This window comes from Heptranchias perlo, chromosome 33 (assembly GCF_035084215.1).
Source record: "Heptranchias perlo isolate sHepPer1 chromosome 33, sHepPer1.hap1, whole genome shotgun sequence".
NCBI classification, from domain to species: Eukaryota; Metazoa; Chordata; class Chondrichthyes; order Hexanchiformes; family Hexanchidae; genus Heptranchias; species Heptranchias perlo.
This window is the reverse complement of record NC_090357.1, coordinates 24,135,580-24,157,789: the sequence shown is the minus strand read 5'-3', so window position 1 is coordinate 24,157,789 and position 22,210 is coordinate 24,135,580. Positions and strand designations below refer to the sequence as shown.

Here is a 22,210-nt window from a genome sequence, read left to right as displayed (position 1 = left end):
TTGAAGATTATGGAGATAAGTGTAGACCAAGACCATCGGATACTCTTTGGAACCTGATGTTTCTGTAATGTTAGGAACGATGGAAATTGTATCTATGGAAAGTAATTGACCTGTTCGATTCAGAAATGTGTCCGGATAGATTGATATTCTGGATTTTCACTCAGTTACCTTTGGACAAATGGGAGTCATTTTGCAGACCTGTTCCTCCAGAGATTTTCCCACTTGACTGCATTTTGGGGTTGGATTCACAAAGTTACTGAGTGAGCACAGCAAGTTGTTATAAATTATTGCCTTTTCCGATTATTTTCACAGCTGTTCAAGAGTATCAGGCCCTGCTTGTTGCAGTCTGAGCTTCAAGCACTGAATCACTGGAGCACTGTTTTGAAAAAAGGTGAAAATCCACAGAGTGAATAGGGTTTGTTTGTGGCATGAAATGCTGCTTGAGAATGCTAATTTTGCATAAAAAGTCCTGGAGGCAATGAAAATGTTTGTTTCTAAGCAGTTGTGAGTGATAACGAGTCACTTGCTGCAACAAATCACTTGCCTTAAGCATCAGCAACCACTCTGATTATGGATCAGTGTGGCCATATTTGATATGGGAAAACACCATGCATAAAAATAAACTATTTTCATATTTCCATTATGAATTCCTATGTCTACATTTATAATGAAAACTGCCTTTGTCAACTTGTCACACTGTAATTACATCCTCCCTCCAGTGGAAGCACTGCAGTACCACCACTGGCAGAAATGTATAATTACAGGGTAACAAGTTTACAAAGGCAATTTCCATTATAAATATGGACATAGGAATTTATAATGATTATATAAAAATAAGGACAGAATTTATGACTTTAAAATAGGGACTGAAGTCCGTCTGTACTAGTCAAATTCTCCCCTGTTCTCCGACTGTGCTTCACATAAAGACAACATTTCGTGTTGACTCCCTCATGAGATCGACTCATTTTGTATATAATTGATTCAAGGCCGTGTTCTAGATTGGACGCTCAGACAAGGTTACTCAGTCTCAGCTGGCCTTTATTCACTTAAAAAATGAATTTCTTTTAAGCACTTCAGTCAGCTAAGTGCTACTCAACAGGTGTCTCAAAAACTTTTCTCTCCTTTTCTTTCCAGTTCTCCTTACAGAGTGGTCCCTCTCAGTGCTGGACAGCTTACAGGTACCACACTCCTTACACACCAACACCTGCATCTATTGAAGTATCTAATGGATAGCTGGTGGGAATTGGTGGCGCATGGTCTATATGGTGATGCCTTGTTATACTTCTCTCTGGGGCACCTGTACATTTTGGTGATACTATTATGATGTAATGATACCTCCCACCCTTGAGATACAAACCTCCTATTATCTCCTTCCAAAATGCATTAACTCCACTGATGGTATTTAGAGCAGCTTGTTGCAGGTGAGCACAACATTGGAAAGCATGTGGGCAGGAGGTCAGGGTTCAATAGATGATGAAGATTGAAGAATATTCTGGATCTTAGAGAACCAGGAATATCTATAATATACTGCAAGTCTTGTACAGAGTGTGCACTTCCTCTAACTCTTGACCCATCACCCATTTTTTAATAACACCATATTGTTCTAAAAGTGTATCCTCCAATTCAGAGTGAGCGATGCCACAAAAGATCTGTTAATTTGTCACTAAATTACAAAGCGCAGGTAAAGGAGCTATTTGGCCCACAGACCATTCACTCAGGAGATTAAACACTTGGAGCAGAGTCTATGATAGGGTAGGGTGTCTATCGCCAATGGAAAGGGCAGGCTAGAATGAGCAAGTGGCCTTTGCTCATTCTTTGCATACTTCCTATGAGGAAAGGTTGACTAGAATGGGCCTATACTCCCTGGAGTTTAGAAGAATGAGAGATGATTTCATTGAAACATATAAGATTCTAAGAGGGGTTGACAGGGTAGATGCTGAGAGGATGTTTCCCCTCGCTGGAGAGTCTAGAACTAGGGGACATAATCTCAGGATAAGGGGTCAGACATTTAGGACTGAGATGAGGAGGAATTTCTTCACCTAGAGGTTTGTGAATGTTTGGAATTCTCTACACCAGAGGACTGTGGATGCTCAATCGTTGAGTATATTCAAGACTGAGATTGATAGATTTTTGGATACTAAGGGATATGGAGATTGGGCAGGAGTTGAGGTCGAAGATCAGTCATGATCTTATTGAATGGCAGAGCAGGCTTGAGGGGCCGAATGGCCTACTCCTATTTCTATTTCTTATGTTCTTATTATGTTCCATTTTTGTGCTTGGTGTGCCTTGAGGAAATCAGTACTTTGTCCTATGGGGGTGATTTTCTAAGCAGGAGCTGGCAGCAGGGAGCCTCATTCATCAGCAGTGCAAAGGGGGAAATTACTGGTGCAGCCGCCTGTGATTTTCAGCCTTTTGCTTTGAACGAATGGATAATCGTGGGTGATGCGCAGGTAATTTTCCAACATGGACGCCTGGAGTTTCCTTCGCATTTGCACCCAGATACATGCAATGAACGCCAACCAATTACGTGGCCGCGTAATTCTGGGCGTAAGTGAGTTACGCGCGGAATTACAATACGTCCAAGTCTCCTCGATCTTTTACGTCCGTCCATCAAACCCTCCATCCAAACGAATCTCCATGCACAAAACAGGCCATGCCTCCAACTCTCAAATGCAAGTATCCTTCAATTGCATGTGCACGGAGGGGTTTCTCAATATTGCATCCAGATTTTTAGGCGCAGCAGGAGACAAAATCATCTTTCCGGTCTTTTAGTTGCAATTTTTTAAGTCTTTTAAAAAAAAATTATCCTCACTGAAACCTGCTCTCTATTATCTGTTTCTTTGAATGCATTTTTGTGGCATCAGTACAAGTCACATTAAAAATTGAAAAGGATCCCTGATTGCAGGTTCTTAAATATGCTGTGCCTAATGTGCATGAATGATGGTTAAATGAGTTGAAACTTAAATTTTGAAACTCAAAGAAGAACTATACTGGTGTGGGTTCAGCGTTTCCTTGCATCTCGATTGTTTACGCTAATTTATGCCCATTTCCCCCCATTTTAAGTTAGGGCATATTCTAATGAGATTGGGAGGATACTTGGGTGTAACTTGACATCGGCAAAATGGGTGCAGCTTCCGGGTTGCGCCCAAGGAGGCAACTCCAGGCCGTACTGTCATCGGGCGAGGTTCCCCGCCACCAGAACCCTCTCGGTGCCAGCTTCTGAAAGATCGCACCGTTGTCTGTAACTGAGTCACTTCATTGTGAAGCAAACTGAGGAATCGCAGGAAAGTAGATGTAATTAGAGATGCGAAAGAGTCTCACGGATTTTAACTTATGTCATCAATCACATTCTTTCTACCTCTAGAAGAAGAAGACTTGTTGCAGAATGTTCTGACCCAAGTTGCTGACCAGTTTTCGAGGTAATCTGTCATTAGCTCTTTATTTGAATTTTCAAATTCATTTTCTCCCCTCTTGTGCTGAGGATGATTGTTTATTCTGGGATTTGGATCCATTGGAACTCGTTGCCCCACTGTACCTCACCCCACCTTATCCGATGTCCACATAGATCCACTTTCAGCAGGGGTCAGTGGATAACAATCAGAAATGCAGACGGTGTATGATTTTCCCCTCTCCTTCCTAGTTCAGGGAACACTGAGATCGAGTACAATGCTCACATTGCTACATTGTCTTTATCCCTCTCTTTAAGTCTGCCAGACTATTGAGCAGTCCGCAGCTAAGAGGGAGGGCAGCCAAGGCACTACAAGAGCACAAGGAGTAACAGTCTTGAATTTCCTTTCCCCTATGTGAGGGAACGCCACCCCATTCCCATTCAGTGTCTGCCTTTATCAGACCCAAGTTAGGGTCTTAAACAAGCAGAGGAACCTGCATCCTACCACTCCATTGCATGGCACGTTGGAGCACTAATGTTCCCTGCCCAGGACAAGTTCAATACAAAAGTGATCAGATATGCTGATTTATTGTAGCTGTTAATTGTTTGACTCTCTTGCAGAATTTTCGAAGTCAGTGATCTTAAAACTGAGATCTCAAGCAGGCTGGCAGCATTGGAGAAGAGGGTTGAATGTAAGTTGGCACTTTGAACCTTCCACTTACTACTTCTGTTTGCCTATTATAAGATGGTATTGGTGCTAATCATGGAGAATGTCACGGCAAAGGATTGGACAGGCCTACTCTCAAGGCCAAAGATTCACACAATACTTACAGCAGGAACATTAGTGATCAAGCATGAATGGTCAATATTCCCCCTGCCAGCCTGGGGGATTGAGGCTAATTATAGTGCCTCTGGCTAAGATCAGGACCACATCTGTTTTATCAGAAAGCTTCCTGCATTTAATGTGTGGGTAAGAACTGCCACCATTAAGGAATGAAATATAGACTACTGAAATATGGAGATAGCCCATTTATTGAAAAAAAAATGGCTTTGGGCAAAACAGCTCCATTCAAGATTGGGCATCCGAGACCCTGTACCAGGACATGTCGCACATGAAAAGTGGCTCAATTTGAAAAAGGGGCCACCCAGCAGTAAACAGTGATACTTTTGACCAGGATTCACTTGAAGCACCCATTTGAAATGGGTGTTGAACATCTGAAGCATTGGTCAGGTGCTCCAAGTGCTTTGGTAGGACTTTCCCCTCAAATAAAATTGGTGAGTTTAATGAGCCTCGCGTGCAGTCTGTATTCAGTCTGCATCCATCTTCGTGTGTTTAAAGTGCTTGCGGCCTAAAGTGTTATACGCTGTGTGCAGCGGGAGTGCGTAGGATCAGTGCCCAATAATATGGGTGCAGCAGCGTTATAGACATCGAAGATCACATTATCAGTCCCTATGGATTCAGGAATAATAATTGTCTTTCAGTTACCCTAATGGTTCAGTGGGAAAATACACAGTCCAGCACATTACTGAGTCTTGCAGACTAGGAAGATCCCACTTTGATCCCCCAGTCTGTGCTGAGTTAACTGATCTAAGCTAGGGTAATAGTAACAGTGTAGCAGTTGCCCTCAGTGCCACCTGGACTAGGGAGAGAACACCTGATCACCAACTAGTGACCACTGCTGGAAACTGCATGTATCTGGGCATTGAGAAGGGAAGAGGATTGGGGTTGAGTTGCAAGGCCCTCATGGTCATATAGTCTTCTGACACTCTCTGTCCAAGCCCACATAAAGAATGATCGCTTGGATGAGGTATTTGAGGGCAGCCAGCACCTGTGGAATCATACGTCCTCAGAAGTGAAGAGGGGAGGAAAGAGAAGAAACTTTTGTGGAAATAAAATCAACCTTTACCATTCCTGAAAGATTGAGCAAGTTTAAAATGGGCCTGTGGTCTAATTATTATTGCATGGACTAGGCTTGTATTCCTTTGAGTATAAAAGATTAAGGGGTGATCTAATTGAGGTTTTTAAGATGATTGAATGATTTGATAGGGTAGATAGAGAGAAACTATTTCCTCTGGTTGGGGAGTCCAGAACAAGGGGGCACAATCTTAAAATTAGAGCTAGGCCGTTCAGGGGTGATGTCAGGAAGCACTTCTTCACACAAAGGGGAGTGGAAATCTGGAACTCTCTCCCCAACAGCTGTTGAAGCTGGGGGTCAATTGAAAATTTCAAAACTGAGATTGATAGCTTTTTGTCAGATAAGGGTATTAAGGGATATGGAACCAAGGTGGGCAAATGGAGTTGAGATACAGATCAGCCATGATCTAATTGAATGGCGGAACAGGCTCGAGGGGCTAATGGCCTAATCCTGTTCCCATGTTTCTATGATAATTTGCTAATTGTTATTTTCCTTTTGTTTCCAGTGGAAGGTTTAAAGGCGGTTGAAATAGAGAAGTGTAAGAATGACCTGAAGATACTTAAAGATGAATTGTCTTTGGGAAACAGGTGAGAGACCTCAGTATTCAATGGGTATTGTTACTCATGCAGCAAGATGAGTAATTATGGTAAAACAGTCAACGCCAGTGGCCCTACCGAATGTGACAATGGGCTGCAAATTAAATCACTACGGTAGAACTCTGCCATTCTTCTTCGAATAGTGCCATGGGATCTTTAACATCCACCTGAGAGGTTATACAGGGCCTCGGTTTAACATCTGATCCAAAAGATGGCACCTCCAACAATGCAGCACTCCATCAGTACTACACTGGAGTGTCAGCCTGGATTATCTGCTCAAGTCTCTGGAGTAGGACTTGAACACACAACCTTCTGACTCGGAGGTGAGAGTGCTTCCACTGAGCCACAGCTGACCTGGATAGGAAAACACCTGAAATGTCCTCATTTTAATGTTTTTTTATTTCTGTCAGGTCAAACACACCTTGCAAACACACCATCGTGGAGGAACCTAAAAAGCTGACACCACAACGTGATGTTCCAAAATACCCCAAGGTAACTGACCAAATAAAGTTAATCCAGTGGGACCTAGCCGTGTGCTAGAGGATAGAAGAGCACACACAGTTAAATATAATCAACAATACTGAATGACAACTATAATTGCTAACCTTGGCAGGTCAGAAGGAGCAGGGGGTACATGGGTACATGGGTACATAGGAACATGAGATCAGGAGTAGGCCATTCAGCCCCTTGAGCCTGCTGCACCATTCAATGGGATCATGGCTGATCTGTATCCTATTATCCCTTAGAGCCCTGGAAACATTCTGGTGAATCTGTGCTGCAATTCTTCCAAGGCTAATATATCCTTTATAAGGTGCAGTGCCCAGAACGATACACAGAACTCCAGGTGTGGTCTAACCAGGGCTTTGTATAAGCTTCCTTGTCCTTTGTATAAACTTCCCTGTCCTGACTCCACTCAGTCACCTTCCCTCTCCCATGACTCTATTTGGTCTTCTTTCCCCATCACTACCCTTCCTGGTACCAGCACAGATTCACCAGAATGTTACCAGGACTCTATGGGTTAATAGGATACAGATCAGCCATGATCCCATTGAATGGTGGAAGAGGCTCGAGGGGCTGAATGGCCTACTTCTGTTCCTATGTTGCTATGAGAGACTGAAGAGGTCGAATTGTTTTTCAATGGAATGTGGGGGAGTGCAAATCAGGATGCTGTGTAGAGATGTGAAAATCATGCTTTTTTTTTGGTCAGCTAGTTGTCTGACCGACATGAAACCTATCATTATGCTCAAACTACTCAGAAATCCCCCTAAGTGAAGATTTTACGAACCTGATATAGAGTCCATATTCCCTCCCAGTTGGGATACACCCACCCCCCCACTTATCAAAGCCTTGAGAACTTAGGCACAGGGGCAGGAACCGAGGCCAGTCCATAAATCTAACACCTACTGTAATCTCCTGTTACCCCACCCACATCAACCAAATGTTTTTATGAAATAACCTATTCTATAGAAGACTATTGAAACCGGTTCAGGTTCAAGTTATCTCTCAGTCAGTGTCTTCATCCGTTGAAACGTGGCCGATCCAATGGGTAGGCTCCATTGGGCGCAGAATTACTTCTCAGCATTCTCCGTGCACCATTCCCGGGCCTAAAGGGAAGGCAGACAGGCCTTTGAGACAGCTAGTTATGAGGGTTTCAAGAGTGTATGCAACATGCCTCCCTGATACCCCATTGCTCACTTGTGGAAAAGCATCTGACCTGTACTTGTCACCTTCCTTGATGGTAAAGTTGAAGTAAAAAATTTACCACGTGAGTAATTGTGCTACGTCTGTGTTGCGTCTTTTATAGGAGACATGGTAATAAGGAGACATGGTAATAAAGGTATAGAGGCTGCGGGTTGTGGGGTTCGGATTTTTTACTTTCTGCCTTTTTGCGCTCATTATACAATTGTTTTGTATCTGTTCCTTCTGGTTACGTATTTAAGCAAAGCATATTGGTTACCCATATAGTTGCTAATTAGGGTATAACGATCTCACTACATTCTTAAAGCAACCATAGCAACATACTGGACATTACAGCAACTACTGGCAAAAATCTATGTTTTAAGCACTGCGGTTCCTGCCCATTGCTTGGACATTTACCTATTCAAATTAACAGGGTACAGACAGAAAGGGCCGAAAATTAAAATGAAGTGGTATAGTGCTGTTTTACAGTCCATATCACCAGCAATAAATATATTACCACTCACTGTCTCCTGTTCATGGATTCAATGTTCCTTATTTTTAGTTTAATTTGTACATGTAGCCTGCTAAAAATTAATTATTGACCAAAATAATGAACAAACAAATTCGAATTTATGCACACATGGTGCACAAAGCTCAATTAAAGAGCAGGATTCTCGCAGCACACAATTTACATGTGGTTTAGATTGAGTGGGCGTTTATTTACAGATCTGAAGAATTCTTATTGAGATTGTTGGTGTTTTAGAGCCAAACTGAACATCAAACATCGATATAGTGCCGTTCTGAATTTAAAAGCAGCTTTTAATTGAAACCTGTGTCCATGTTTACCACATTGCCCAGTGTGATTAATGGGGTCACCAGCTCCAGGAATATGCATTAGAGGCCCAACACTTCCGTGTTACCTCACAACACAAGAGGTTTTACATAGAATTACACAGAATGTACAGCACAGAAACAGGCCGATCGGCCCAATTGGTCTGTGCTGGTGTTTATACTGCACACAAGCTTCCTCCCACCCTATTTCATCTATCCCTATCAGCATATCCTTTCTCCCTCATGTACTTATCTAGCTTCCCCTTAAATGCATCTATGTTATTCGCCTCAATTACTCAATGTGTTAGGTAGCAAGTTCCACACTCTAACCACTCTCTGGGTAAAGACGTTTCTCCTGAATTCCTTATTGGATTTATTAGTGACTATCTTAAATTTATGACCCTTAGTTTTAGACTCCCCCACAAATGGAAACATCTTCTCTGCGTCTACATTATCGAACCCCTTCATAATTTTAAAGACCTCTATTAGGTCACCCCCTCAGCCTTCTCTTTTCTAGAGAAAAGCATCCCAGTCTATTCAGTCTTTCCTGATAGTTATAACCTTTTAGGAACAGAGAAAGGCCATTAGGCTCGAACAAGACAGTCCCGTTTTGACAGCTCTCAAACCCACCTGTACACCTTCTCACCAAATGTTTCTGTCATTCTTTCTCCAGAAACTTCTTAATGTCTCTTGAACCTATTACTGTCCACTTTAGTGGCCTTCCTTGGCAAATTATTCAACAAATGTATGACCCTTTGGGTGAAATAGTTTCACCTCAATTACCTCTAACTTTAACTTGTGTCCCTTGGCATTTGAATCCTTGTCATTATGCTTCAATTTGAAGCTTCAAGATTCTGAAAGGGGTTGACGGTCGAAGTCTCATCATTTCCAGGACAAGCTCATCTTCTTTAACCGTTCCTGATAAGCTGGAATGACCTTTACTGCTCACCTTTGTATCCTCTCAAAAGCAATAATATCCTTCCTATCAGTTGGCCGGAATTGAATGCAGTACACCAGATGGGGATCTGACTAACACCTTATACAGCAATAACACAACTTGTCTTGATTTATACTTTTTGCCTCTTGTGCAGTCCACTGTTCTTAACTCAAAGCCATTTATTTTGAATTATTTGATAATTCAAATTTGTTTTGCATTAATTCCCACTTTGCTATGTGTTATTTATAATGTTTAATTCAAATTATTGGATAATTCCATTTTTTAAGTGCAAAAAATGACTGAATTATCAGGAATAGATTGTAGTGCAACCTAACACCTTACTTGTCTTTTATTATTGCAGCTCAGGACCTGGCCGACAGTTTCATAGATTTCTCCCCTCTCTAGTTCAGCGTTGTTGAAGCCAATTTAATTACCCCAACTGCTTTCCCATTTGAGAGAAACTAACCTGAACAAACTAGGGATCAAACCTGGGACCTTCCTGGGTCTGTATGGCTCTCTGGATAAACTCACTGAATAATGTGGGGAACTAAAGTCTGAAATGTAAAATGTAATGTTAATTTTCTGTCACCTGTATGTGTCACTGATGATGTGGAGGTATTAGTTATTCAGGTTACAAAGGATTGCAATGAATTTTTATCAACAGCAAACAAATTTGAGAAATCTAGCGCTGCCCCACTGCTGGTCTTGGATTTAGCAAAAAGTGACAACCCTAATGTGTTTGTGTGTGAGAGAATGTGTTTGCTTGTGTGTGTGTGTTCATAAATTTGTGATCATGCATACGAGGGTTTGTGTGTATTATATATGTGTATATATGGTCATTTTGAAGTTTTGAATTAAAATAGATAGAAATTGCAATTAATTCTGGTTTGATGTTCTGGAAGAATGGATTGGTATAGTGGAAGGATGGTTCGATGTTCAGATAGGATTTCAAGTTTATATCTTGGAAGAACAGGTTGGTGTTCTGGAGGAAGGGGCTAGTATTTTGGAAGAATGTGCTAATGTTCCGGAAAAATAATCTGGTCTTCTGGAACTACGTGCTAATATTCTAGATAGTCTGGTGTTCTGGAAGGATAGATTAATGTTCTAGATGGATTGTTTAGTGTTCCAGAGGATAGTTTTTTTTCCCTCAAAGGATGGTCTAGTGTTCCAGAAGGATGAGTTTATGTTCTTGCAGAATGTTTGGTTGGTGTTCTGCAAGGAGTTGGGTTGATATTCTGCAAATATGAGATCAGAAAGGCCAAGGGGCCTTCTACATCCAAATCTATAATGTGCTCTTGTCAAAAGTATGGATGAGAATGAAAGAATGTTAAAGGGAGGATTGACCTAATTGCAATGTACGAGATAGCTACCTGAATTTTTCTTTTCTAAATCTTGCAATTCTTTCAATGCTCTGTAGGTACACACATCTGATTATCAGCGTTCAGCAGCTGAACTGACTGAGAAACAAATATGCAACAGCACCCACCTTTGAGTTCATTAGACTTAACCCTTTGTGTGCTGGTCTATGGGTGAACTACTAGTGTTAAGGGGTAGGATCCTTCAAACTAAATGAACACAGTGACATTGAAAGGGTTTAAACCAGAAGTTCAGCGTTTTCCTTCATTTACAAAACTTTCTGCACCTTTTCCACCCTGGTTTCTCCCTATCCCGCCTGACTCATGCTTGGGTCTGGTATGCTTGGGTGCCAGCCATCTTGCTCAAATGGCCACTCTGCCTCCGTGAGCCTAGACAATGAGCTTCAGCAGGTTATTTGACTGTGGAGGGTATCACAATTCTATCCATTTACATCCAGCAGGGATCACTTAATACTGAAAGACGGCACTCTCTCAGTACTGCACTGGAGTGTCAGCCTGGATTATGTGCTCAAGTATCTGGAGTGAGATGTGTGAATAAATGTAAAAAACAGCTCTTAAATCTTATACTGTCACTTGTGAACTGCCTTTACTCAGATGTCGGGGAGATGGCTCTTGTAGCCTTCCTGCAGCTGGCGGTGAGATTAATGTAAAGCTATTAGGTTTTGTTGGATCAATGACCAGGAAAGTACCTTTCTCACTGGGTCTCAGTGGCTCCCACTGGTCTAATTCTGGACACTTGCAAGGATTTACAAAATGCCCCCTGCTGATGTCATGATGTGATGTGCTGGAGAAAACCTGGGTCGTTTTGTACATCATGACATCATCTATTGATGACATAATAGCTCAATGATGTTGCACGTGTGCAGTGGCCAATTTGTCATGATCGCACTGTGTACGCACAATCCCCCGTGGAACACACTATCATCCGTGGAACGCACAATCCCCCGTGGAACACACTATCACCCGTGGAACACACAATCCCCCGTGGAACACACTATCATCCGTGGAACGCACAATCCCCCGTGGAACGCACAATCCCCCGTGGAACACACTATCACCCGTGGAACACACTATCACCCGTGGAACACACTGTCACCCATGGAACGCACAATCCCCCGTGGAACACACTATCACCCGTGGAAAGCACAATTTCCCATGGAACACACTATCACCCGTGGAATGCACAATCCCCCGTGGAACACACTATCACCCGTGGAATGCACAATCCCCCGTGGAACACACTATCACCCGTGGAATGCACAATCCCCCGTGGAACACACTATCATCTGTGGAACGCAAAATTTCCCATGGAACACACTATCACCCGTGGAATGCACAATCCCCCGTGGAACACACTATCATTCGTGGAATGCAGAATTCCCCGTGGAACACACTATCACCCGTGGAACACACAATTTCCCGTGGAACACACTATCACCCGTGGAACACACAATTTCCCGTGGAACACACAATCACCCGTGGAACACACAATCCCCCGTGGAACACACTATCATCCATGGAACGCACAATCCCCTGTGGAACACACTATCACCCATGGAATGCACAATCCCCCGTGGAACACACTATCACCCGTGGAACACACTATCACCCGTGGAACACACTATCACCCGTGGAACACACAATCCCCCGTGGAACGCACTGCCACCAGGGATACCAGTAATGCAACTATAGTGTAAATTCAGGGGAGCAGTTCTGTCTCTGTCTCTGTCTCAGTCTTTCTCCCACATACACACACCACATTCTATCTCACTGTCTCTTTACCTCTGTCTGAGTCTCGGTGAATGAGACAGTGATAAGCAAGCATTGCATTCCAGACTAAACTGGGAGAGCCCAAAAAGGCAGACTCCATTCCAAAAAGCCAATGCCAATTCTCCAGACTTTCACGGTACATGCAAAAGTGGTAAATCCATTTCCCTCTCCCTGATTGCACCTATTTCAAAGATCAGGAGTTGCACAGTAAAAGCTGAAACACAACACTGATGTGCCACCTTGTGGAAGCTCGGCTGTACATCACATATGGTAGTCATGACAGTACATCACATAACAAGAAAAGGAACTTTTACATGAAGGGGTCGATTTTACAAATTAGCAACAGTCGCGAGTGTGCTGACGCCTGCGCCTAATTCTCGATATGGGCTCCCATCGTGCGAGCAAAGCTGTGCTCCAGATTTGCTAATTCATCGTATCTACCCCTGTATTTTTGTCTGATTGCGCCCTGTGAAGTGCCTTGGAGCCTTCCTGTGCCAGTACTATTGTCCGTCCTTTCGTACAACAATAACAACTTGCATTTATAGAGTGCCTTTAACGTAGTAAAGCGTCCGGAGATGCTTCACAGGAGCGTTATCAGACAAAATCTGACACCTAGCCACATAAGGACAGGTGACCAAAAACGTGGTCAAAGAGGTAGGTTTTAAGGAACATCTTAAAGGAGGCAAGAGAGGTGGAGAGGCAGAGAGGTTTAGGGAGGGAAGCTTGGCTTAGGACCTAGGCAGCTGAAGGCACGGACGCCAATGGTGGAGCGAAGGGAGTGGGGGATGAGCAAGAGGCCAGAATCAGGTCTGCTTTTCTTGATGCGGGTGGTGATTTCCTATAAGCTGTACCTCCGTCAGTGGGCGAACAGCAACAAAAAACATCCTATTTCTCAATTGTATATTCCCCTCACCATCATGAGCGGATGTACAATAAAACATCTGCAGGCAGTGTCGCGTGCCTGGGCCCTTTCAGGAGAAAGCGATTGCTGACCAAGTTTTACTATTATTGCTTTTCTAAATGAGACACCTGTTCTCTGTTTTGACAGTACACACTATCCCAGGAGACCATTGAGGCACTGAAGAAACCAACATTTGACGTCTGGCACTGGGAGTACAATGAGGTACCGTGAAGCTGTCTTTCCCGGGGCACTGCCGGTCACCAATATAGAGGCCGCCGATCAATGAGTTAAAATGAAAATGTTCAATAACCGTCACTTTATTACAGAGACTCTGTCATCCCAAAGGAGAGGCGAGAAGGAGCTTACCAGCAGCTCAGAACAAGCACATTCAGGAGAATTTCATTCTTTTGTTTGATGCCCCCGTTTGTATTGAGAAACCGTAACTGTGTCAGCTCCTGTTGTGCCAAATTGCTTCTTTTACAAAGGTAGATTCAGCAATAGTGAAATAATCGCACATCACAAGATAGTTATAGATGATGAGGGCCATTTGGCCCATCTTTTTTTTTATTCGTTCATGGGATGTGGGTGTCGCTAGCAAGGCCAGCATTTATTGCCCATCCCTAATTGCCCTTGAGAAGGTGGTGGTGAGCCGCCTTCTTGAACCGCTGCAGTCCGTGTGGTGAAGGTTCTCCCACAGTGCTGTTAGGGAGGGAGTTCCAGGATTTTGACCCAGCGACGATGAAGGAACGGCGATATATTTCCAAGTCGGGATGGTGTGTGACTTGGAGGGGAACGTGCAGGTGGTGGTGTTCCCATGTGCCTGCTGCTCTTGTCCTTACTACATCCATCCAGAACAGCCCTACATTGCCCCCCATTGCTGAATCTAACTGTTTCTTAAATGATTCCAGGGTTTTCACCTCTACCACTTTGTCCAGAGTCTGTTCCAACTGTTGATCACTCTCAGTGTGAAGAACCTCCTGATATCAGTCCTAAAGTCACCTTTCACTAGTTTGAACCTGAGTCCCCTTATCCTTCTCCCACTGTTAGCTTAAAGTAGTAATGTGGATTAAACTTTTCCATACTATTTACAACCTTATAATCCTCTATGAGACCTCTCAGATGCCTCCTTTTCAGGCTGAAAAGCCTAAGTCTCTCCAGTCTTTCCTCATAACTCAGACATGTGCAAATCTTACATGGGCAGTTAGTATAAGTTGCCTTTGTGACTTTGCTGGTTCTGGTCATGATATTGGGGAAAGGTCTGTATGGACCAATTGCGACAAAAGCACAATCCCGTGAAGCTGGGCTGAGAGATTGGTGGCGGACACGACGTGAATGCTGGTGGTGGAAGCCGTTTCCCTCGCAGCTTCGGCACTGCACTGCCAGAGGCACCCTGGGGAAATCCGAGGGGGCTTTCAGTGCCCCCCCACAGTATTAACGCAATAGAAGACCACCTCCAACAGCGCCCTTACTGTCAGAAGGGAACTTGTAACGGAAAAGGGGGTCCTTCATAGCGTGACTGGCCCAACACAAGTACTTTTGGAGACACCGTACGAGCACTTAATGTGTTTGCGTGTCATTCCTCTGTCTGGTAGGAACCTTTGATATACACAGTGATGGTGCATCTTATCGGGCACACACCAAGTTCAAGTGTGGTTTAACTGTGTTTTATAATCACTGACAGATGCTCAGCTGTCTGGAATACATCTACCATGATCTGGGACTGGTGCAGGAGTTTAACATGAACCCCATCATACTGAAACGCTGGCTGGTAAGTTTGCTGCTCTTGAGGCAATGGATGTACTTCACGACATTACTGTTTGGAACTAATTGTGGCCAAGAGACCCACGAAAGCAGATGAAAGTCCCACCACCCCAATAATTAATAATCGCACACAAGCACTGTCTGACGCAGTTGTTATTCTGATTCGATGGAATGATGCAAGCAGGAAATGCAGTTAAACTGCCCACCTTCACTGACAGGAAGGAGGGGCTGGAAGAAATCCATGCATGTGCACAGGCCTTGAACTCCATTCAGTTTCTGCTGGCCTGAGAAGAGCTGATGGAATGGTTGGTAGAAATTGAAAGCGTGCCCAATGGGAAACTGGGCTACACACTGGCCTTTCACCTCTGTGAGCTGGGTTCAATTCCAACCCATTCCTAATGCTCGGTTGTCAGGGTTTCTGTTGGTTGTAAGGATACTGCATCTAATGAGATTGGGAAGACTTAAACCAGTCCCTGGTGTGCAAGAGTTGGTGGCACCAATTGGCAATTGTATTTATTGATACCAAGGTCCAGGAAATGGAGAAATATCATACTGGAGTATGATATTTGGAGTAGTAGAGGGTGCTCTTCTCACACTGGGACTAAGGCACATTGGTCGAGCAGAGGGAGCTTAACTCTGCACCTAACCGTTCTGTACCTGACCTAGGAAATCACTCTCAGGAGATTCTGCAATATTTTGCTGTTAAACTGAAAGCCAAGCAGTGTTATGAGGGATGAAGCAGTTTGCCCCAGTTTGTGTAGAAACACTGAGTGGTTTGTTCGAGAAGCTCCCTAATACATTTTTTATAATCTCATAACTTTCCATAGAGGGTCAGTGTGATTGTGAGCCTGCAGGTCAAGTGGCTCTAGTATTCATTGCCCCAGAGGGCCCCCATACACGGACACAGCACTGAGTGCCACTTACCACTGTTGTAAATGTGTTTGAATTTAATTTTTTTTAATCCACACCGTTCCTTGGATTGTATTTTCTCTTTCTCATCCTCAATGCAGAATATTTCAAACAAGAATATTTATAGAATCTTACAGCACAGAAGGAGGCCATTCGGCCCATCGTGTCTGTGCTGGCTCTTTGAAAGAGCTATCCAATTAGTCCCACTCCCCTGCTCTTTTCCCATAGCCCTGCAAGTTTTTTCTTTTCAAGTATTTATCCAATTCCCTTTTGAAAGTTACTATTGAATCTGCTTCCACCACCCTTTCAGGTAATGTATTCCAGATCATAACAACTCACAGTATTAAGAAATTTCTCCTCATCTCCTCTCTGGTTCTTTTTCCAATTATCTTCAATTTGGATGCATGTGGGCCTGTCAAGGCTTGCTGCATGTATCCTAGCAATCCCAACTTATAAATGACAGTCCTCCTTGGGGAAAAGATGGGGATTTTTCACATTCTGAGTTTTTGTCACCAGCAGATATCCCAAATTAAGAAGAAATATCAAACCTCAGGGGGTCAGAACTGACTGGTTTTATTTCCAGCTTTTCTTCTTCAAGAATCAGCTTGGTCCAGTTGGTAGTGCTCTCATCTCTGAGTCACAAGGTTGTGGGTTCAAGGTGGGCACTCTAGGACTTGAGCACGCCATCTAGACTGATGTTCGGTGCAACACTGAGGAAGTTCTGCATTATCAGAAGTGTTGTCTATTGCATGAGTCATTAAACTGTGTTTCTCCGTGTCTGGAACGTCCCCGAGCTCCCTGTTGTATTTATCAGAAATCCCTGCCCATTGTTAGCCAGTCAGAATGTCTTTTCCAATAAGGAGACATTGGGTTGCCTCAGTCTCATCAAGCAAAAACCAAACAAAAGTGCCCCCTTTTGAGAGGGGCAGAACTAATAAGGAACTAAACTATAAGAAACCAATGAAACTTATAAACTTTAATAATAATGTTGTTGCTATTGTCCACTCTAGTCCCTGCGGTCCCCACCGGTCGCAGAAGGTCTCAAGCGTATCGGTGGACACCGCATGCTCTTTCTCCAGGGCCACTCGGGCGCGGACAAGAATGCGGAAGAGAAGCAGGCAGCCAGAGTGACCACTCCCACGGGCCACATCCAACCAGGCCCTGGGGCAGACCCATGAGGAGGTCCTCTGAGTTGCCTGCCCTCCTCCACACCCGATGTCCAAAGATCAGGAGGCATGGGGCTGAAGTGGAGCCAGGAGTTGAGGAGCAGCCCCTTCAAATAGCCCCTTCAAGAGGAGCTGCAAGCTAGTCAGTATGTGCTTACTGGCAGAGCCCGATTAAGAATTTGCCTCAATACCACTCTGGGCAATGCATTTACTGTCTAACCCATGAAGGATGCTGACTGCTGTCCTCTTAAAGCTCAAGCCACACTGAAAGACTTCATCTCTGTATTGACCATCTCGTGACAGTCCTGAAATATATTAATCATTCAGGTTGTCAACTGCTTTTATAGAATAGTTGAAGTCAATCACAAATCTTGTCATTATAGACAGGTTTCACTGTGCAATGTTTGATGAACTAAACTGAGAAAGTATTCCAGCCAGATGCTCCTGACAGATCAGTAAGTCAGCTTGTGTCTGTTTTCCACCTACCTTTTCCTCTCCAGTGTGAGGTTCTTTGTCTCTTCATCTCTTTTAGGTCACTTTTTTTTTCACCTGACACACTCTTTGTAGTGTATGCCTGTTTGTATGTGGCCGTGTGTCCCTTTCTCTTTGTTTGTCTGTCTTGGGTCTGCAGTTGATGTCCCTGTCTGTCTGCCCGGCCTTTACTCTTTGCCTGTCTTTCTCCTTCTCTGCCTCTCTCACATGCAATGAGAAAATATTGGATAGGCTGGGATTGTTTTCTTTGGAACAAAGGAGGCTGAAGGGAGATTTAATTGAGGTATATAAAATTATGAGGGGCCTAGATAGAGTGGATAGGGAGGACATATTTTCCTTAACAGAGGGGTCAGTGACCAGGGGGCATAGATTTAAAGAAATTGGTAGAAGGATTAGAGGGGAGCTGAGGAGAAACTTTTTCACCCAGAGGGTGGTGGGAGTCTGGATCTCACTGCCTGAAATGGTGGCAGAGGCAGAAACCCTCAACTCATTTAAAAAATACTTGGATTTGAACTTAAAGTGCCGTAACCTACAAGTGCTGGAAAGTGGGATGAAGCTGGATCGCTCTTTTTAGCCGGCACGCACATGATGGGCTGAATGGCCTACTTCTATGCTGTAATTTTCTATGATTCTACGCTCTTTGCTTACAGTCTAGACTCAGACGTGAAAAATGGCCACTTCGGTGAGGTGCAGAGGGTGACCAATGCCTGTGGAGCAGTCCCTCCAGCAAGGGATCAAGGCTCAGAGAACAGGAAAAATCTTGGCAAAATACCACTTGTTCCCGTTTTGCAATAATTGAGTTTCTTTTTTTATTGTGTATCCAGCTCAGCATCCAGGAGAATTACCGGAACAATCCTTTCCACAACTTCCGACACTGTTTCTGTGTGACACAGATGATGTATGGCATGATCCATCTGTGCAACCTGCAGGTGAGTGGCGATTGGCGTCCAGCTCTCCCTCTATCATGTGCACCTCCACTGATTGAATTTCCTCTTTCACGGTCACAAGCTCAGGAGTAAGCTGAGGTGCCTAAATAACTCAGGTGCATATAGCCCCCTTTTGTATCTATTTGCAATTGTAATGGGGAGTTTAACACCTAACACAGGGTACAGCCCGCTCTCTTCCCATTACCAAATGGAATAGTGGACATGGCTGAGTAAGACAAAAACAGATTATTAGATTATAGTCACCAATAAATCCAATAAGGAATTCAGGAGAAATTTCTTTACCCAGTGAGTGGTAAGAATGTGGAACTCACTACCACAAGGAGTAATTGAGGCGAATATTATAGATGCATTTAAGGGGACACTAGATAAACACATGAGGAACAAAGGACTGGAAGGATATGCTGATAGGGTTAGATGAAGTAAGATGGGAGGAGGCTCATGTGGAGCATTTACACCAGCATAGACCAGTTGGGCCGAATGGCCTGTTTCTGTACTGTACATTCTATATAATCCTATGGTTTTTTTTATTCGTTCATGGGATGTGGGCGTCGCTGGCATGGCCAGCATTTATTGCCCATCCCTAATTGCCCTTGAGAAGGTGGTGGTGAGCCGCCTTCTTGAACCGCTGCAGTCCGTGTGGTGAAGGTTCTCCTACAGTGCTGTTAGGATTTTGACCCAGCGACGATGAAGGAACGGCGATATATTTCCAAGTCGGGATGGTGTGTGACTTGGAGGGGAACATGCAGGTGGTGTTGTTCCCATGTGCCTGCTGCTCTTGTCCTAGGTGGTAGAGGTCGCGGGTTTGGGAGGTGCTGTTGAAGAAGCCTTGGCGAGTTGCTGCAGTGCATCCTGTGGATGGTACACACTGCAGCCACTGTGCGCCGGTGGTGAAGGGGGTGAATGCTTAGGGTGGTGGATGGGGTGCCAATCAAGCGGGCTGCTTTGTCCTGGACGGTGTCGAGCTTCTTGAGTGTTGATGGAGTTGCACTAATCAGGCAAGTGGAGAGTATTCCATCACACTCCTGACTTGTGCCTTGTAGATGGTGGAAAGGCTTTGGGGAGTCAGGAGGTGAGTCACTCGCCGCAGAATACCCAGCCTCTGACCTGCTCTTGTAGCCACAGTATTTATATAGCTGGTCCAGTTAAGGGTGTAATTCTATTAGGACACTGCTACAGATCAGCTTGGTGAGCTGCACTCTTCATAGAATGGAGAGCAGGGCCTGAACAAATAAAACTAACTGCAGTCAGACAAATACCAACATTCACACACGTTCAGCAACTAGAACCAAACCAGCTCTGCATTGCTGGGTCAACAACCTCTGCACGCTATCTAACAACACACATTCTTTTCTTAGTTAGTGAGAAACAAGGAAGCAACATTTAGAAAATTAGAGGAGACAGAGAAAGTATGGGGGTTATGTCTCCATTTATACCTCAGACTGTAGAATGTTAATGGTCCCAAGTGGTAATGTGGGTGCCCGTAGTGGGCATTTCCAGTGTTGCTCAGAAGTGGAATGGACACAACCAGAGAACTAGCCAGTCACAGCTCTGCTTCTGGGGCCAATACATTAATATAAGCAAGGTGGTACCTGAAGGCTCAGAGTCACACCTCATGAGGGGATCGTCCAAGGGCAACACTGGTGACAAACCTCAACAGGCAGCTGTGTATAAACTGACGTGTCCCTTTCAAACCACAAAGTCTAATTGCTATGTCTTCCCGAGGTCAATTGGAGGTCAGGACAAACTAGCAGGAAATGACATTACTTTTTACTCATTTACTTTTAAAATGTGACAGAAATAAATCCCGCAGGCTGCCATTTTGTTCTAGCTGTGGGCGGCCCTTAGCCTGCCCGACTAGGCCTCCTGTGTTGACATACATGGACCTTCCTTAATACCAAAGAGGTCTGAGTCGGAATACAGCTTTTGAGCAGCTGTGCGTGTACGTACATGTGCACAGTGGTATGCATGTCTAATGGTACGCATGCTCCAATTGTACGTGTGCCCCAATGGTACGGGTGCCCCAATGGCACACATGTTCCATTGCATCAGTGTTGCTGCCAGTGCGTTGAGTGCACCTGGAATATAAATAGCTTAATCAGTTGTGGTACGTGTTCTGCTATCTAATTAAATCCAGAGAGAGGGAATCTTCAGGTACCTGTGTCTGGGCTGGAATTGAACCCAGCCTCCAGAGGTGAAAGAATAAGCTTCTAATTTTCTGTACCAACCAGTAATTGCGTTACCCTTTTTCTCATTGCATGTGAACAGGGAAGACTTAGTCTGACAGATTTGGTGATCTTAATAACTGGAGCTATTTGCCACGACCTGGATCACCCTGGATACAACAATGCGTGAGTATGATTGTAAAGTAATAATCTGTAACTACTGGCTAGCCACATAGACAGGAATTTAATATCTAGCATTTACTTGTTAACATGAGGAAAACTGTCCAACTTGAGTAATGTGTTATGCCGGGAGCTGTACGGACTGAACAGGATGTTACACAGTGGTAGCTATATGAATGAACAGTGCATTACATATGGAGCTATGTGCACTGAACAGTGCGTTACATGGGAGCTGTGTGTACTGAACAGTGCGTTACATGGGAGCTGTGTGTACTGAACAGTGCATTACATATGGAGCTGTGTGTACTGAACAGTGCGTTACATGGGGAGCTGTGTGTACTGAACAGTGCATTACATGGGGAGCTGTGTGTATTGAACAGTGCATTACATGGGGAGCTGTGTGTATTGAACAGTGCATTACATGGGGAGCTGTGTGTATTGAACAGTGCATTACATGGGGAGCTGTGTGTACTGAACAGTGCATTACGTGGGGAGCTGTGTGTACTGAACAGTGCATTACATGGGGAGCTGTGTGTACTGAACAGTGCATTACATGGGGAGCTGTGTGTACTGAACAGTGCGTTACATATGGAGCTGTGTGTACTGAACAGTGCGTTACATGTGGAGCTGTGTGTACTGAACAGTGCATTACATGTGGAGCTGTGTGTACTGAACAGTGCATTACATGTGGAGCTGTGTGTACTGAACAGTGCATTACATGTGGAGCTGTGTGCACTGAACAGTGCGTTACATGTGGAGCTGTGTGCACTGAACAGTGCATTACATGTGGAGCTGTGTGTACTGAAAAGTGCATTACATGTGGAGCTGTGTGTACTGAACAGTGCGTTACATGTGGAGCTGTGTGTACTGAACAGTGCATTACATGTGGAGCTGTGTGTACTGAACAGTGCGTTACATGTGGAGCTGTGTGTACTGAACAGTGCGTTACATGGGGAGCTATATGAATTGAGCAGTTTATTACACAGAGGTGTTGTATGGATTGAACAGCGTGTTACAGGGGAATCGGTATTGAAATTTTCTCCTGATGGTGAATATGTGTGGGATATCAAATCAAAACTATTTACAGATGCATTTAAAAAATGTAGCTCAGGAACTGAGGACAGTTTAGCTTGTGTTTGAGACATTACTTACAAACAGACGGTGAAGTTTTAAGTGAAGTATCCACTTTCCAAATGTT

General features: G+C 44.1%; 1 protein-coding gene across 1 annotated transcript in view; it reads left to right on the top strand.

The window, feature by feature from the left end:
* The window catches only part of LOC137301327 (high affinity cGMP-specific 3',5'-cyclic phosphodiesterase 9A-like), a 48,438-nt gene that overhangs the window by 16,465 nt on the left and 9,763 nt on the right, over positions 1 to 22,210 (top strand). The window contains exons 4-12 of the mRNA XM_067970776.1: positions 1,135 to 1,178; positions 3,365 to 3,419; positions 4,010 to 4,080; positions 5,810 to 5,891; positions 6,311 to 6,392; positions 13,543 to 13,617; positions 15,077 to 15,163; positions 18,548 to 18,652; positions 20,936 to 21,018. Of these exons, the coding sequence (XP_067826877.1) occupies positions 1,135 to 1,178; positions 3,365 to 3,419; positions 4,010 to 4,080; positions 5,810 to 5,891; positions 6,311 to 6,392; positions 13,543 to 13,617; positions 15,077 to 15,163; positions 18,548 to 18,652; positions 20,936 to 21,018 (684 nt within the window). The remainder of the gene's footprint in view (positions 1 to 1,134; positions 1,179 to 3,364; positions 3,420 to 4,009; positions 4,081 to 5,809; positions 5,892 to 6,310; positions 6,393 to 13,542; positions 13,618 to 15,076; positions 15,164 to 18,547; positions 18,653 to 20,935; positions 21,019 to 22,210) is intronic.